The 18,140-nt window shown below is 38.7% G+C and overlaps 1 protein-coding gene across 5 annotated transcripts in view; it reads left to right on the plus strand.

Moving 5' to 3' along the window:
• ABLIM1 (actin binding LIM protein 1) overlaps window positions 1-9,536 on the plus strand; it is a 273,956-nt gene extending 264,420 nt beyond the window's left edge. For all 5 annotated transcript variants that reach the window (XM_027851947.1, XM_027851948.1, XM_027851945.1 and 2 more), the window contains 3 exons: window positions 1,358-1,432; window positions 3,097-3,177; window positions 5,027-9,536. In XM_027851947.1, the coding sequence (XP_027707748.1) occupies window positions 1,358-1,432; window positions 3,097-3,177; window positions 5,027-5,140 (270 nt within the window). In that variant the 3' untranslated portion in view covers window positions 5,141-9,536. The remainder of the gene's footprint in view (window positions 1-1,357; window positions 1,433-3,096; window positions 3,178-5,026) is intronic.
• Window positions 9,537-18,140: the final 8,604 nt, after the last annotated feature.

Below are 18,140 nucleotides of genomic sequence, written 5' to 3' on the forward strand. Positions count from 1 at the left end.
CACCTAGCTGCCCCCCCCAATCTTTCTTTTAATGATAATACTTGACATCTGAGCCTGGGATTGTTGTGCCTTCTCTCCATTGCCAGGTCCCAACAAAAAAGAAGTTCAGAAGGGGCTCCCTTTTTTTGTATTCTGTGACCCCTGTTATCCTATAAGTTTCCAGCCTTTCTCTATTCACATCTATCTATAAACCTAGAAATAACTCATTCTTTAGCCCACAAAAGAAACCCTTGAATGGTACCATCCAGGAGCAGGTTGCTCTCATGACACTGCTTATTCTCAAAGCCCAAACCTTCTAAAATGGAGATGAGATACAAATAGACAAAATGGAAGAGAATGTGACATCAGAATCATAGGTCAAGTTGTCCTCGTGTTGTGCTGGTAGCATGATTTGTTATCCTATGTAGAATACAAGGCAGCAGTTACCCAGTTCTACTGCTAGCTACATGTGTGCCTTTGAGCCGTCCATTTCCCCCCTTCTCCGGATCTCAGTTTCTTCCTCTTTTAAATTAGGGGATTGGATGAGATGTTTTCTGAGGTCCCTCCCAATCCTAGTATTCTGCTCTTTGATGATTCTATGTGAATGGGCAACATTGTATGATACAGCACTGGACTTGGAGTCAGGAAGATCTGATTAAAATTCCACTATAGATACTTATTAACTATATGTCCTTAGGCAAGTCACTTAACTACTTTCAGCCTCAGTTTTCTAATTTGTAAAACTAGGGAGTTGAACTCAATGACCTCAGATATCTCTTCCAGCTCTAACTATATGGTCATATGAGATCTGAATTAACAGGTTTAATACTTTGCATTAATAAATGTTTGTTGATTGACAGGAGGTTGATCGGGGTGTGATTCTCATGGAAGCATGAGATGGTTTCTAGCTCCTCCTATAGGTAATTTAGAGCATGTCAATACTTTTTTTTTTTTTTTTGGTGAGGCAATCAGGGTTAAGTGACTTGCCCAGGGTCACTCAGCTATCAAGTGTCTGAGGCTAGATTTGAACTCAGGTACTCCTGACTCCAGACCCAGTGCTCTGTTCACTGCACCACCTAGCTGCCCAGGTCAATACATTTTTAAGAAAGGGAATTAGACGCTATTCCTTGAAAGTAGATACCTTTCCTTAAAGACAGGATCTTTGGAATACTGTTGGTTGGTATAGAAGCAGAAAAAATGGAAGAGACATACCCATAGTCACTTTTTTTTTAATGGCAGCTGAGATTTTATTTGTGTAAACTGGCAGTGATTTTCAGAGTGAGAGAGGGAATTGTAGAGGTAAAACTGTCTATTTTCACCATGCCTTGCATACATTTCCTACTATGTGTATCATCTTATGCCTCTGTGTCTGATATAGACCCTCCCTGATGGTCATGTACCTGGAATGAGAATGGACAGAGGAGTGTCCATGCCTAACATGTTGGAGCCAAAGGTAAGTGTAGATGTCACAGACTATCCTGTGAGACAATGACAGTTTGGTTGTCTGGGAAAGGCAGATTTAGCCTTAAAATAAAAATTTACAACTCCAGTATTCTAATCCTCTTCCTGTTTGCCATGCACAAAATCAACTCTGTACCTCACTTTGCTGAAGAATGGGTTTGACCCCCAAATCATATTATACTAGGTTTTAAGTCCCTTGGCAGTAAGGGCCATGTCTTATCTATCTTTGAGCACTCTGCCACACATAGTAGTCACTTAATAATTGTCATGAATTTTTGAAATAAATCAGTGGAAATGTACTACACTATTTACAGATTTGGTTCTACCTAGTGAACAATTTTAAGCACTTGCCAGATGCTTCTAGGGAATCCCCTGGACTGTATGTTATAAGGTAGCACTGCCACCGCCTAAAAGACCACATTTATTTGGTAAATGATTGGCTGACCCTTTCATCTGCATCAGTGGAAGAAGCAAACAATCCTTTTTATGTAAAGCTCTGTGTGATAAAACGAGACATCTGACTTTAAGTAACAGTAGTTACTTAAACTACTAAACTACTAAAATGTTACTTTGAAATACCAGTATGGCAAACATCGTATCTCTGGCCTAGGGCAAGGAGAAACAGTATCTAGGAAATTCCATCTTTGAGAGAACCCTGTTTCAGGCAAAGCTAAGAGTAATTACAGGTTCCCCGAAAACAAACACTGTTTTCCAGAGTGGCAAAAACTCGTGATACAGAAAAAAAATTGTGTCACTTTTGTCTGTTTGGTTTTTTTGCCCCTCCTGCCACAACTCTATCACTAGTACAAGAGAGGAGAGCTATTTTTAAGAAGATAGGAATCACAATAAATGTGGTGAAATGTTTGTTTTGGATTGGCGTACTTAGAAAGTCTTTATAGTTCAGTCCATGGCACATAATAAGCACTTAAGTGCTTGCTGATTGACTCACTGAATCATCTATTCCTTCTAAAAGATTCGTTCACAAAGTTAATCCCCCCCAGATGAAAAGCAAAAGTCAAGTACTGAGGCATTGCTCCTACCCTTATGTGCATTTCCAGATTCAGATATAATATCTGAATTTTTTCCATTTTTTTCTGCACTGTTGAATTTTGCCTTGATCTTCCTTCACTGGAGTTGTGACCAGGTACTCACAAGCCATTCCAAATATTCTAAGCTTATAGTGCAGTTAAAATGAAGGCTCAGACCCACACAAAAGAAAGTCATTTTCAATTTTTCAGGTATCTACTTCTGTATATGACCTAACACATCTTCTTACTGAAGAGAGAAACGGAAAGTTAGACTAAGATGCTTTATCTGATTCAGAAGTTTTAAAAGCGATAAAACTAATTGGCATTAAGCCTTGTCACTTACCTTTAAGTCCATTTCCAAAATTTCTGAAGCTAGCTAGTAAGTAAGTAACAGTACAGTGAAGTTGTACTGCTCTGTTCCACTTGGATGAGGAAGAAAGTTATTCCAGGATATTCATGTGAAATCGATTATGTCTGCAAACCAAACCAAAAAAAAATTTGTTACCACTAATAGTAGAAAAGGACCCTTCTTGGGTTAAAAATAAGGGCATACTGTTTGGATAACGGAGAAGGGAGCCTTTTGCAGCAAAAATTTAAACTTCTTTTTTCTTAACGCAACTATTAACAGATTTTCCCATATGAAATGCTCATGGTGACCAACAGAGGGCGGAACAAAATACTCAGAGATGTAGACAGAACCAGGCTTGAGGTAACTACTACCTGTAACTACTACCCTTTTATTTTTTCCCCCTTCCTACCCTTCTTCTTCTCCTCCCCCACCCAGTTCTCATCCTAAAAAACTTCTTAACTGTTTAGCAAAAAAGAAAAAAAATAGTACCTTAGAATTTGCAGGTGATTCTGAGTTAACTTGGAAGAAAACTCCAATGCATGTAAGAGATTTACATGGAAAGTGCCTACTGAAACTTCACAGAGAACTCTCCTGACAACTAGTTATGTCCTACTGTATATGGGGCTGTAAAACCAGCCAGCCTTTGAGCTCTTTAGACCTCTTTGGGCCAACTGACTGTCACTACTGACACAAGAGTGAAGATGCAAACATAATTCTAATGCATAAAGACCAAAACAGCTAAAATATGACCCTCTAGAGGAAACTGTACAGGATGGATGATAATGATGGAGGTAAAAAACCTGTACCCTAATGCCTAATGCACTGGGGAAATGTATGTAAGTTTTTTTGTATACTTCAAAGGGATAGGGACTGGATCTGTGATTTCTTGAATACAGGGAACTCTCAGGTAAAAAAAAACCTTTTTCTACTAATTCAGGTCAGCACCTTCTCCAAAACAATTTTTAAATTATAATAATTATTTTTTTAAATTATCAAGAATTTATATTTTTCTCTCTCTCACTCAACACCCTGAGGGGAAACCTCTTTTAATAAATATGCATGAAACCTATAGTTTTACAGAGTTGCCTAGAGCACTCAGAGGTTAAATGACTTGCCCAGGATCACACAACGAGTAAGTATCAGAGGGAGAGACTTGAAGCCAGGTCATCCTGTCTTTGAGGCCAACTCTCTTTATACTATACCACCCTGCTTTTTGTAACCTTTAAAGCTGTAAAGAAATGTCAGTTCTATATTATTATTATTATTATTATTATCATTATTATTATTATTATTATTATCAGCTACTACCTAGCTGTTCCTGGTACCACAGAATGGGGTGTCTGTTCAGAAAATGGAAATTATTCAGGAGTTAGTTTGACCTGGTTATTAAAGGAAACTGTAGCTGAAAAGCAAAACTCTATAAAAATGAATGATTCTTGTTTGAAATTCAAACCCAGAAAAGAAAAATAATGTCCTCTTTTGAGAGGTGCTAAAATCTTACTTCACATACAATTGTAGTCAGATGTAGCAGTAGCAGCTCAGATGCTAAGATGAGCTCGGAATTAAAGGGTGTGGGAGGGGAGATTCTGATTGCACCCAGGGAATGTTAGGGCATGCTTCTCTACACTGTGAAAGTCCCCACATTCCATGTTAAAGTGTTATTTGAGCACACATGCCCATGGCAGCTTTTTGTATTTTTCCAAATGACTGATTTCGATCAAGAAAACCTATGTATGTTGGCAGAAAAGTTTTGCAGCTTTTCTCTGCCTGAGGGCAGCCACCTGTCTAAAGTAGAACTGTCATCCCATGAAGGTAACAGATGATCAACAGGCATTATAAAGTACCTACTTTATGCCATGTACTATACTAAGCACTAGAGATACAAGATCAAAGATTAAAACCATCCTGCTATCAGTTTAGTGAATGTGGGTACTGGCTACTCGGTGTCACAATCATCCTAAGTTTCACAAATGTCTTGCTAGCTATTTCTATGCTGAATGGACAGATAGGGGCAAAAATCACCCTTCATTACCAGACTTTTAAAGAAAACATGGTGTGAGCCAGCATCAAGGGCTAAAATAAAACTACAAATACCTCTAACATTTTGCAGGCCACTGTCGTGCTCTTTGGTGACAGAGGAGGGTTTGCCAGTCTAGTGTTCTTACATGCGCATCCAGAGCTAACCCTTGTTCATTTCTCTCTTGTCCAGCGCCATCTGGCACCTGAAGTGTTTCGAGAAATATTTGGAATGTCAATACAGGAGTTTGACAAGTTACCTCTATGGAGACGCAACGACATGAAGAAAAAAGCAAAACTCTTCTAAGACACATCTGCCCACCAATTTGAAAAGTTAATGAGGATGCTGCATAGGGTGTAGTATTATACAATGGCCACATTGATCGGAGAACTTATAAACTACTTCGCCACAGCAACAACAAAAAGGGAAAAATCTGATTGAGGCACCCGTGATCTAAGCATTGGCCCACCAACAGCAACACTTGCCAAGAAGCAATGGGGTGGAACTTTATAGGTTCCAAAACTTGACAGTAGTTTTCATGTGTGACCTTTTTACTTTATCTTCTGTACATGATTTGAGCCACTTTCTTATTTTGTTTCCCTCTAACTGTTGTCCAAAAATATGACAGACTGTATTGGTCAAGCCAGGAAGTGCCCTTAAGATGCTGAGTGGGGGGAAAAAGGTAGTTATAATAACTCCAAAAAATGATTATCTGTATTACAGTACTGTGGTTAAGAAGAAAAAAGACCTGTGTAATGTATCCATATGATAACATTATTCATATTGCACAAATGTTTCTTAATTGGCCTCATTTAAAACTGCCCATTCTATAGCTGTAGTAGAAATCAAAGAGGCAGGCACCTGAGTAAACTACTCCATTGGGCTGCTTACCAGTGGAATGATTTTAAATGTGTTCCTCACTCTCTGCTGCACACATTTGCTAGGAAGTGGTTGGTGAATTTCTGTGCGTTTGTAAACAGTATTTCTCTCTCCTCACTTTTTTTTTTTTGCTTCAGATTACTTAGCTTAAGCTTAACCTACCCAGCAAAGGCAAGTAGCAAACCTGAACCCAGCTTGCAACAAGAGAGGAGGGAAAGCTCTCCTGAAGATTGGCCTGGGTTACGTGCTCTGTGGGGACCCGTGCCACCAAGTTTCCCCAGGAAGCACACCAAGTTATAGAAAATAACACTTCATGTTGTTCTGCCAATGCAAATGTGCTAGCCTGGCATCTTCCATATAGTATGTGACACATTACACATCCTATCAAGCTGAAGGTCATTTCAACCATAGGTTAAGGAAGGATGTATTTTCTCTCTTTCATCTTTGCATTTGGGAAGCAGAGAATTTTGAATTTACTCAAATTGAAGATGAGAAAGAGGAAGTTGGCTTTCTTTTGTGCCTCATGCTGTTGACCTCATGGTTCTAGGAGAAAAATTACTGAACATAATTTTTGAATCATGTGCTTCAAAAAAAATTCATTACTGCATGAATGCTCTAGTTTTTGAAGGATATGTAATGAAATATACAGGGGGTGAGTCATTTCTGTGGAAGGATGAATTTATTCTACTCCATTCTTCTGTCCCCTGGTGAAAAATGAGATGGGATTTAAAGCCTTTTTAACTTTCTGTTGGCACATTAAGCCACTGTATAATGATGCACTGATATAATTACCCATCTCTTACTTTGAGTGACGCCCAAATTCTGGCTACAGAGCAAAGAATTAAGATAACTTTGTAACTTGACAGATCAAACCATTCCCCCTTGATGTTCAAAGTCTTGTTAACAGGAAATATGTATGTATGTACGTTTACTGAAATGGGAATCCAGGAATCCCCTTGAAACTTAAATAGAATTCAGTCAGACTAGCTGATGATCTTAGATCACCTCATACTGAACAAGAGCCATTCAGATTCAGTTCATTGCCACTGGGCTCCACTGAAACCACTGGTGCAGGAATCAAAACATAATTTTGAAGGTCCCTATAGAAGCTAAAGGAGAAAGTGTTTGAGTTGATCAGCAGGAGTGCTGTTTTTGGCAAGAGTTTAGAGATTCTACTCTACACCATTGTTGGGAATAATATTAGTTATCTGTCATGCAGCCTATGGTGGAAACAAATAGATATGTTTTCCAAATGGGCACTGTTTGTAAGGCTACAAGGGGAAATACTATGTGGGTACAACACACTTAAATGTACTAGGTGCTACAGTAGGAAGTAGAATCCATGTATAGTGGTCTTTTTATTTACTAATCTAGTTGAAGCCATCTAATTGTATTGTACCTTCAGAACCATGGAGTGAATGTTCAAGGACTGTTCTTGCATATATGTGTCTATATATGTATGTATGTATATCTTAGCTCTACTAAATCACTTAACAAACTGCTCCTGTGCTAGTCATACTGGGTTATTTTTTTTTAAATGAAAACTTCTGCCTTCATTGTTGTCCCTTGAAGTATTCAATGCTTCATTACCTACTGTGGTGAGAGTGTGTATTGCTATTCTGTCTCTGTCTCTGAACTCTCCTATGCCTGCAACCCTTGCCAAAATCTTTTTTTTTTATATTTTTCTGTCTTGTGATCTTCTCAGGCAAAGCAATCTATCCAGTGTTTTGTGCCCTTTCATAGTTCTACTAGGTTTGTTTTAATAGGAGGGATGTATTCCCAAAGTTTAGCCAGCAAAATAAATGAGAAAACCTACTTGGGTAAAATTCTAATCCTTTGTCTCTCAAATTGTTTTTCATCTAATAGAAAAAAATAGTGGCTTTCAATAACTTTATAATCTCATCAATTATAACCCAAAAATGTACTTGCAAATCAGATTATTATGCATTTAAAAAAAAGAAAAATTAGGGTACCTTTAAACTGTAGGCATAGTTAAGTAATTTGACCAAAAATCTCATTCTTTGGGCCAACGTAGGTAAGATGTCATAGAATAACAGAACGTGAGAGCTGGAAAGGACCTTAGATAACATCTAATCTAGGCTTTTTATTGTATAGGCTAGAAATTAAGATCCCTGAAAGATTACATGGCTTGTCCAATATCACACAATTTTTAGTGAAAGAACTAAGACAAGAACCCAAGTCCCCACAGACCTTGTGTTCTTCCTTCTGGATGATATTGCCATTGTATGGTGTTTTATCTTAGGCAGATCCTACATCTGGACCTAAAAAGTCATTTTGCATCTCATTCATTTGCTACTGATAATGTTGATTACAGCAGGACACCCCCCCACACACACAACATTTGAGCGCACACACACACACACACACATCCCAGAACTACCTGCCAAAGAACTCAATAGCCTTCTGTCTATAGGCAAGGTTGCCCTTTGACCTAGAGAATGAAAGACTTAGAAACCTAAACCCTCATGATAATAAAATGCATATTAAGCTAGGGATCTAGTAAGATTACTATAGGATGGGGAATGGGGCCAGTCTAGTTTATGTAACTGCCAGATCATACATGTGGACTTGTCAGTTTCATTAAAAATCAGCCTAGCATGCACACCTTCAAGACACCTAGGCCACACTATAGAATGCAGCTGGGCCCTGTTAAAAGCAAACCCTGTATTGTCTATGACACTATTTATATAATATGTAAATTAGGGGCAAATATTCATTTTACAAAAAAAAAGGTTTGACATTTGATGCATTTAATTGTCAACTTTCCTTGATTCATTTTCAAAATATTCTTAGATTTATGACCATCTGACCAACACACAACTTTTCAGGAATGCATCTATTATGCAAAGTGAAGTGTACTTTAGAAGTGAATCACTAACTAAATTGTATGGTTCAAACAAACTCAAGAAGGTTCAAAGTGAGACTTAGTCTTCCTTACCAATGGTGTCCTTTAAAACAGATTATATTGATTTGAAGAGTACTGGAAGATTGCAGCAATATATTTGTTTGTTTGTTTTTTTCGCTTGGGATTAGTTGTGAAGTGCTCTTAATATTTTTTCTGCAATGAGCTCTGTTTAATCACCTCTTCCTCAAAGCATCAAAGGAACAGCGAAATTGGCAAGTTAATAAGGGGTAAGAAGTAATTCTGTGTCCTTGATGCTCCCTGGTCACCTTCACTCAGAAGACTATATGCTTCAAGTTGGTTTTCTTCTGATACAGAAGTTGTGGCCATTCTCTTGTGACTGCTCTCACCCCTTAGGCTGGTAAGGTAGGTTATCTTTACTAGCAATTTATGGCAGATTGGCGGGTAATGTTTATAAAACCTTAATCCTATTTTGTGACACTTTGAAGCAAATACTTTTTCTAAAGAATTGCTTCTCTTGGATACAGTTAAGCTTTTGCAAGTTTGAAAAATTCAAGTCACTTTTGATTAGATAAATCTTTCTAAAACCTGTTTGAGACAACACCTTAGCATCATTTAAAATAGGAGAATGGTAGGCAACTCTTTCAGGCTGTATGCTTTTGTACACATTTTCCTTATCATCAAGAAGAATGCTGAAAGGAAAATGAGTTTCATGTCACCAACCTATCTGTGCCCTTTGTGGGAAATACATCTGGAGGAAATCCAGTTTTTACAGATTACGTACTTTTTCTCATCAGTGCTTGTTTACTCTGTACTCGATTGCTTTTCCTGTGTATTTGATGCCTGGATATTGCCTTTGCTCTGTTTCTTCCCATACGTTATTAAAAAAAAAAACCCACAAAGTAGTTCTATCTGTGAAAATGGACATTTAATTTTAAAGAACCAGATGCTTCTTACTGCTATGAAACTGCCAGTGTCCCTTTACAAAGGCATTTTAATAAAGTAATAAAATGGTTTTTATGATTTCTAATACAGAGAAAAATTATTTTGGTCAGAGTAATTCTGCCCACAATTAGAGCTACTGAATATCTTGTAGTGAAAGAAGGATCATTTGAGGGGAAGAGGGTACAAAAGCAATCATTGCTTTTTCAAATGCTGTCAGGGAGGCAATGGGTAGAACCAAAAATCATTCCTTACTGTAGTTTGAATTTTAACTTGTCCTAGTTTGATTTATGGTTAAATTCGGCAAACAGATTTAGATATAAACATTCTCTGAAATAACTGTTACATGTGCAGTTCTAAATTCAACTCAAATGCTTATTTTAAGACACTTCAGGTCTTTGGGTAATGATAATTACCATTAGACAGCATTCTTCCCTAACATGTGTCTTCCAGAACTGTTAATGAACTATAGTTATCTATCTGTTTTAAAAGCCGACATTCAAAATAATTACAATCCCTCTAATCATTACAATTTTTATTTCACTCCAGGAAGTAAGACAAGAAGACATACTTAAACATTGTTCTACCCATGGAAATGAACTTGTTATTCTTAACATAAATGTCCAGTAATGTGTGTGATTTGTGTGAGTTGCTGACAAATCTCTGCATGAGAGCCCTTAAAATCACTCTACTTTGGTTTTCTTTTTAAAAAAGATTAAAGGAATTTTTCTTCCCATTCCCTCTTCTTGCTTCCAAATATATTCAAACAAGTACTTGGAAGACTTCTTTTTGGAAAAGAAAAAAGAAAGAAATGTGTGTTGTGTCTCCTGTGAAAGTGAATTGTCTGTCTGCCCACTGAGTACTCAATGCTTGTATGCAGAGTGAAGAGTCGGCCTGCCATTCTCTGGGTTGCTGTTCTGTACAATTACTGATCTTCTTTTCCTGTTGCAAGCAGCACATATTGCACTCCTATGCCACTGTAATCTGCATCACTGTTGTACTCAGAACATGTCAATGAATAAAGTTTTGTGCTTTATTCTTAAATGTGGATAGACTTTGTTTTATTTCTTTTAGTTGCTGCCCTCAAAAGGCCTACTGTTTGGTGGAGGGTTGGACTCCAGCCACACTAAAGTCTTCCTCCTCTAGAATCCTGAGACAAACACAACTCCCAAATCCATTGGTGTTTGAGAGACGAGAGGCATAGAAAGAGACGTAGCATGTTAGAGCAGAAAAAAAGCCTTGAGAGAATTGAGTCCAACTTTCTCATTTTATAGATGAAGACCATGAAGCCTAGAGAGGGAAGTCACTTTTCCAAGGCCATATGCTAATGAATGACAGAGCAGAACTCAGACCCAGTTAGGATAAATAAGAGATAAGAAGATTTCAAGTCTAGTCAACAAGGACTTAGATTCCCAATATATTCACATTTCTCATTTTCATTCTCTATGTGTTTTCCTTGTTTTGCTTTATGGTTATTCCTTCGGGGGGTCTATTGTCTGTTTTGTTTGGGGAGTTTTTTATAAGTTTTTTTTTTATTTTATTTTTTCCTCTCCCTTCCCCCAGTACTGCCTCTAACAGAAGAGTTTGTCTAGTAAAATCCCTAAAAGCATTTAAGTGGTAGAAGATATTCTACAACAGTGGTATTAGACTCAGATAGAAACAATGGACAGCAAACTATACATAAGGATCAAGCTATACATACAGGTATGTATTGACATAGTCATATATTAACATTTTATTTTATTTATTTTGTTAAAGTTTTCCAGTTACATTATAATGTAGTTCAGGCTGCATTTGAGAGGGCTTACCAGTCATGTGTTTGACACCTGTGCTCTAGGAGATTCTTAAGACCTTGGCCACTATGGGGTGATGGAACCAATATCAACTAGTTTTCCTTTCCCCCCCCCCACACCCTGGGTAAAGCTAGTTTTCCCTAAAAGGTGACAAAGCTGTCCCCAGATCTTGATTAACCCAGGGGGCGAAGGCTCGAGCTGTGCCTCCCTTGATAGATCTTCCTGGTAGCCTCTGGCCTTATTGATGTGGCTTGCTGGCCACCTAAGGGCTCACCTATTGGAGTCCATGTCATTCAGACTTGTCAGATGTGCCACGATTGTGTAGGCCACCACACCTTTTCTGTTTATTACCTATTTCCGTATGAAAAAGAGGAACCATTCTTCAGAGTGAAGTGCTAGAGTATCCTTGTTGAATATCTTTCTGTTCTACAGCCAAAGAAGCCGCCTTTTGTTAATTATAACAGCCTATGACTGCCACATTTTTGTCTCAGCATCAAACTTGAACTAACATGGTGCCAGTCTGAGTCAGACTTTCCCCTAAATCTAACCTTAATCTAGGGGAACTGTAATCCAATTACGCATCTCTATTGAGATGCCATCTTCCTCAAAATCTGCAAGATTGATCAACATTAGAAAGTTTGTTGTTGTTGGGTTTTGTTTCGTTTTTGTTTTTTTAACCAAAATATATTGCCTTTCCTCTGTGATATTTTGCTAATGTTTCTTTTTGCTTTAGGATAAAGAGAGCTGCAACTAATGATAGCTTAATATTCTATCAAGTCTGTGGTTTAGAATGGCCCAAGAATGTCTTCATGGCATTATGACTATAAGCAAAGACATACAGGAAAGAAATGTAAATCACATGTCTATAATAGAAAACCAAAAAGCCTGGAGAAAATTCACCAGGTTTAGATTCATGCATATGGATCAGTCTTTACTAACAAGATATTAAGTTAATCTTATCATAAAAGTATTTTTTAATTCAGATTGTCAATTATAATCATGAGTAGTCAATACTAACAACATAGGGCTTTACAATTCCAAAGCATTTTATACATATTAGCTAATATGATTCTCACAATAACTCAGTGAGGTAGGTAGAATAAATAATATCACCATGTTACAGCTGAGAAAGCCAACTGAGAGAAATTTTGACTTGCTCAGGGTATCAAAACTAGATCAAAACTAGAAGGTGTTAAAGCCAAAATTCAAACCCAAGTCTTCTGACTCCTAAATCCGGTGCTCTTTCCACTATACCGTGCTGACCATGCCACGTGCAAGGCACTTTGATTTGCCACATCTGACTCTCTAGCTGGAAATTATGCTAAGCAGATGAATTTATACCCAAGCCTTTATCCTGATGGCATGTCTATAGATGATAGATAGAAAAGGTTCTAACAGATCAGCAATAGCAGGCTCTTAGATACGGAGAAGGTGCTTGGAAAAGCATGATCTTGACATCAAGTTGCTGAGTAATGTGCATCTAAAAAAGGATTGTGCTGAAACTGATTGTAAAATTTTCAGTGTGAACATTTTTACCTCATATATTGGCAAATTACAAATCAGCATTTGATTTATTGTTTTGATGTTTGTCTGGACTTAAGAACACAAAGGGGGAAATGCTAGTAAGTGCAGATTAATTTTGTAAGTGTATCATGCATATTTTTTCTGGAGAGCTGGTTGTTAAACAATTACTATCATGCCCCTATTCTAAAGTATCTTCTTCTTATTGAAAACCATGGTTCTTTCATCTCAAGGGAAGGATGAATTTTTAGAATGGATATTAAAAGGAGAAATTAATTGTTGTGAAATTATTTCCTCTTTGGTGTGGCACCTGGCCTTCAAGGAGCCCTTTCAGAGTCTGTGTCTCCATGCCGCAGGAAGGCGAATTATGTATGGAAGGGTGACCAACTGTTCTATCTTCATTCAGGACTGAAGTAAAGGAAGCCACAGCAGAGTATTTGACTTGAGCATAGAAAAGAATTTCCTACAGTGAGAGTTTGAATCTGGGAGAGGGGAGTGGAGTTTAGAGTCCTGATTAGAAGCAGCATGCTCTAGACTTTAGAGCACTGGACCTAAAGTAAAGATCTGGGTTCAAATCCTGACTCAGACACTTACTGTGTGACTAGGTGAATCACTTAACTTCTCTCAAGTCTCTGTAAGATGAGGCAGCTGGACTCAATGATCTTTAAATCTATTCCAGTTCTGAATCTAAAAGTCTATGATCCTGTGATTAACTTTGAATCGAGAACATTCTGATAAGAGGTGGGTAGTGGGAGGGAGAGGGGTTCTGGTCCTAGAAAAAGGAACGGTCTGCTACTTTGGTTCTTCTACTGCTGAGAGCCCAATGGTCCACGTACTTCCTGATTTAATCCATGTAATTGAGAGAGCCCAGAGCTTGGTGACTTCTCCTTCAAGCTGTAAATCAACCATCCTAAGTGACTTATTCAAAATCACATAGGTAATAAGGTGGAAGTTACAAAGAGGTCACTTTAGGATTGATATCAGGAAAAACTTCCTAACAATTAGAAGTATCCCAGAGTGAAATGGTGTGCATTGCAAATTGGTGGTTTCCCTTCTTTGGGGATCTTCAAGCAGGGACTGAATGACCCCTGGTTGGGTGTGTTATAGGGGAACTTCTTTCCAATGGATTGGAAGAGATGGCCACTGAGGTCCTTTTTCACTCTCAAGTTTTGTCATCCAGCCATGCAAACAACCTGCATGAAGTCAATAGGGGAACCCCAAGTCTGGGGAATAAGTAGGCCAGTATTGATGGACTATAGAGTGAGGTCAGGGGAGGAATGGGAAGTGAGTAGTAAAGTAGGCTGGAACTACCCAATAGAGTGCCTTAAAGGCTGACAGGAGTTTGTGTTCCATTCTATAGTCAATAGGAAGCCCTGGAAACATCTTGAGCAGAGCAGCTATGTGGAGGATAGATTGGGGAAGGGAGAGACTAGAAGTCAAGAAAACAGTGAGGAAGGTATTGTAAATAGTTCATTAATGGAGACTTCTGCCTCAGGTTTGTGACACATGGCTAGCATAAAGCAGGGCCATCTCTGAGAAGATGGGAAATGCCCTTCTATTGGCAATCCAGGTGTAAGATTCCTGGCCTACTTAACAGGTCCCCAGTGAAACAAAGCCCAAGTTAAGTATCTGCTATTATCCACTGAAGGGGGCCCCACCAACACAGTAAGCAATCTGATAAAGGTTATATATGAGCAATCATGTAAAACATTTCCACATTGGTCATGTTGTGAAAGAAGAAACAGAACAAAATGAAAAAACAAAAAAACAAAGAAAGTGAAAATAATATGCTTTGACTTTCATTCAGACTCCATCAGTTTTTTTCTCTGGATATGGATAGCATTTTCCATCATGAGTCTTTTGGAACTGTCTTGAATCATTGTATTGCTGAGAAAGGCTAAGTCAATCATAGTTGATCATCAGACAATGTTGCTTTTACTGTGTACAATGGTCTCCTGGTTCTGCTTACTTCACTCAGCATCAATTCACATCTTTCAAAATTCTCTGTTTAACATTTAAAGCCCTTAAAACCTGGCCCCAAGCTGTCTTTCATACTATACTATATATTACTTGCTTTCAAGAACTCCAACAAACCTGGTCTTGGAACTGTTCTTCATAGGCAAGATCCATGTTTTGCAGTCTATCTCAGACTCCTGGAATGCACTCCCTCCTCATCTGTGCCTCTTAGGACCCCTAGTTTCCTTCAAGAATGGCTCAAGTGCCACCTTCTACATGAAGCGTTTCCAGAATCTTCTCCACCTCTTAAAATGTCTTGGCTCCCAGAATTATCTTGTATCTATTTTGTATGTAGCTTATGCATTATATCAATATATGTGCATATGTATATTATATCTATCCATGTACATGTTGGGCAGTTAGGTGGTGTAGTGGATAGAGCACCTACCCTGGAGTCAGGAGGACCTGAGATCAAATCCAGCCTCAGACACATAACACTTACTAGCTGTGTGACCTTGGGCAAGTCACTTAACCCCATTGCCTAGCCAAAACAAAACAAAACAAAAAACAAATTTGATCTCACACACTTGCAATGTAATCCTGGACACATCACTTAACCCCGTTTGCTTCAGTTTCATTGTCTATAAAACGAACTGGAGATGGAAATGGCAAACCATTCTAGTACCTTTGCCAAAAAAACCCCAAAAGGGGTCATGAAGAGTTGAACACACTGAAACAGCTTGACCACAATAACAACAAATGTATGTTGTGTCTCTACATCCTCAGTACCTAACACAGTACATGGTACACAGTAGGTACTTAATACATGTTGATTGATTGATTTTATTACCTGTGTGACAATTAGTTCCTCCTCCTCCTGGAAGAAGATGGTGAATGGAAATGTGACTACAGAATAGTGTGTCTAGTGAATGTTGCTGGATAAGCATATGCAACCCCAAATAAGAGCCATTCATTGATTAGGACTGTGGTCAAGAAGGGGTTTTATGGGCTTCTGGGAATTTATTACAATGTCCTTTCAATTCCTTTCATATATAAGAGCTGGGGATACAAGGCAGTCAAGAATGATGAAACCCAGACTTTCTATTAAAACGGTAGTGGGCTTCTGACCCTTGAGTCATTCCTAAGGAATGTGTAACAACCACCCTTCCTCACTGCAAGGGTCTGGCTATGTGACTCATCCCAAAGGAATAATGTTACCGGGGGCATGCCAGATCTCATCAAAACAAGCTCAAAGCTCATTGTTTATTTACTATGAAACTTAGTAAGGAGGTTCATTTCCACTTGGAGAGAGGTAATGTGGCAGGAAACATGGTAACTGATAAAGGTTTATATCGACTTCTTAAAGGAAGAAGTTAGGCTGTGTGATATTGGCCTCCAAATTCTCTTCCAGAAACTTCAGGAAAACATAAAAATGTGTGTTGTATGCGTATATAAGAGTGTGTGTTTGGGGGTGGAGGGGAGATGTAGACAGATGGATAAGAAACCCTGTTTTTGTATTAGATAACTCATTGCATTCATCAGGCCCAGGTTCCTTCTGTCTATTGTTTGTTAGTAGGGCGGGAATGGAAATGTCAGTCCCCTAAGAAGCTCTGGATTGGAGCTCTAGGGAAACACAGTAACTATTTTCCATGGCCCAGCCAGAAGAAAAGAAAAAAAACTGTCCCAGAATGTAGGATTACAAAGTGTTCTTTCATATGAAATGGGTTTATTTACTTGAACTTTTCATATTAAATGGCCATTCGCATTTTAAAAAGATTTCCTTCTGTCTGGGAAGGTCCCTCCAGAAGGTGTGAGCCCTTCGGCTTCCCTGTTTGTTTGCCGACTTCAGCAGATCTCACTCCACAAGTTTCAGCATGGCTGATGATTTCACTACTCAGGTATTGGGGGTAAAGCTGATTACATATAATCTGTTTTCTTCTTTCTTCCACCTGCCTCCCCCACCCCCCCCACACACACATACACACACACACACACACACACATACACACACACCCAAAAAGATAAATGTTTTTTTATGGGCCGATTGATTTTCCCAACTGACCTCAGAGAATTGGCGAGTTTGAAGCCCAGAAGTAAGTCATTCCTGTGATACAAAAACGTTACTCACAGAATGGAAAGAGGTACAACCTTGCTTACGAGGAATATAAGGCATAAACATCCCTCCAAATGATAGGATTTGCCATGAGGTGTTGCCAAGGAATCCTAGCCTTCAGGAAGAGATAATAGTATTTACAGATAAGTCTAGAAAACAGTTTTGTAGAATGTTAAAGAGCATGGGAGCTAGGAGGCAGCTTCTCATAGTGGAAAGGATTGCTAGATTTGGAGCCAGAGGACTTAGATACACATTCTGGCTCTTTCACTTATTAGCTGTATGACCCTGGGCAAATCACTTAACCTCTCTGAGATTCAGTTCTCTTATCTATAACAGGAGAAGGCTGAACTAAGTGATCCCTTAGCCTTCTTTCAGCTGTAAATCTATGAACAAGGAATCTGGAGACCCAAATGGCAGTCCAGTCTAGCCTCAACTACTAACTAACTGGGTGACCTGAAGGAAGTCTCTCCCCACTCACTATGAATCTTAGTTTCCTTCTTTATATGTATTACCCCTCCTCCAGAGACTTCAAGGGGAGGAGTTACACATAAAAGGAAGGGTGTTGAATTGTTGTTCAGTCTTGTCTGACTCAGGTCCTTGGGGTTTTAATGGCAAAGATACTGGAGTGGTTTGCCATTACCTTCTCCAGTGTGTCCCCATTTTACAGATGAAGAACTGAGGCAAATAGAGGTTAAGTGACTTGCCCAGGGTCACACAGATAGTAACTGTTTGAGGCTGGATTTGAACTCAGATCTTTCTGACTCCAAGTTTGGTGCTATATCAACTGTATCACCTAGCTGCCCCCAATGTTGGGAAAGATGATTTCTAATATCCTTTCTAGTTGTAATGATCTGATTTGATCTTCATTCCTACATCTGCACCCACATTAACTCAGAACTATAAAGATATCCTCTGATGCACATGTGCCTCTTAGCAATTCAGTTCAATAAAAATTTATTAATAATTAATCATGCTAATTGTGAGATCAAGAGTGAGAGCAAACATTAAGATTTAAGAAATGCTTTCCACACAATAGCCCAAACCCTGGGAAAGTCACTTTTCCTCTCAGTGATCCTAGGTAACAAAGAAGGTACTAACCCACATTGACAGAAATTTCTTCACCTAGGCATTCCTTAAACCACGGATGGGGAACCTGTAGCCTGGAGGCCACATGTGGCCCTCTAGACCCTCAAGTGAGGCCCTTTGACTGAATCCAAA

This window comes from Vombatus ursinus, unplaced genomic scaffold, assembly GCF_900497805.2.
Source record: "Vombatus ursinus unplaced genomic scaffold, bare-nosed wombat genome assembly UNPS02009205.1, whole genome shotgun sequence".
Lineage (NCBI taxonomy): Eukaryota > Metazoa > Chordata > Mammalia > Diprotodontia > Vombatidae > Vombatus > Vombatus ursinus.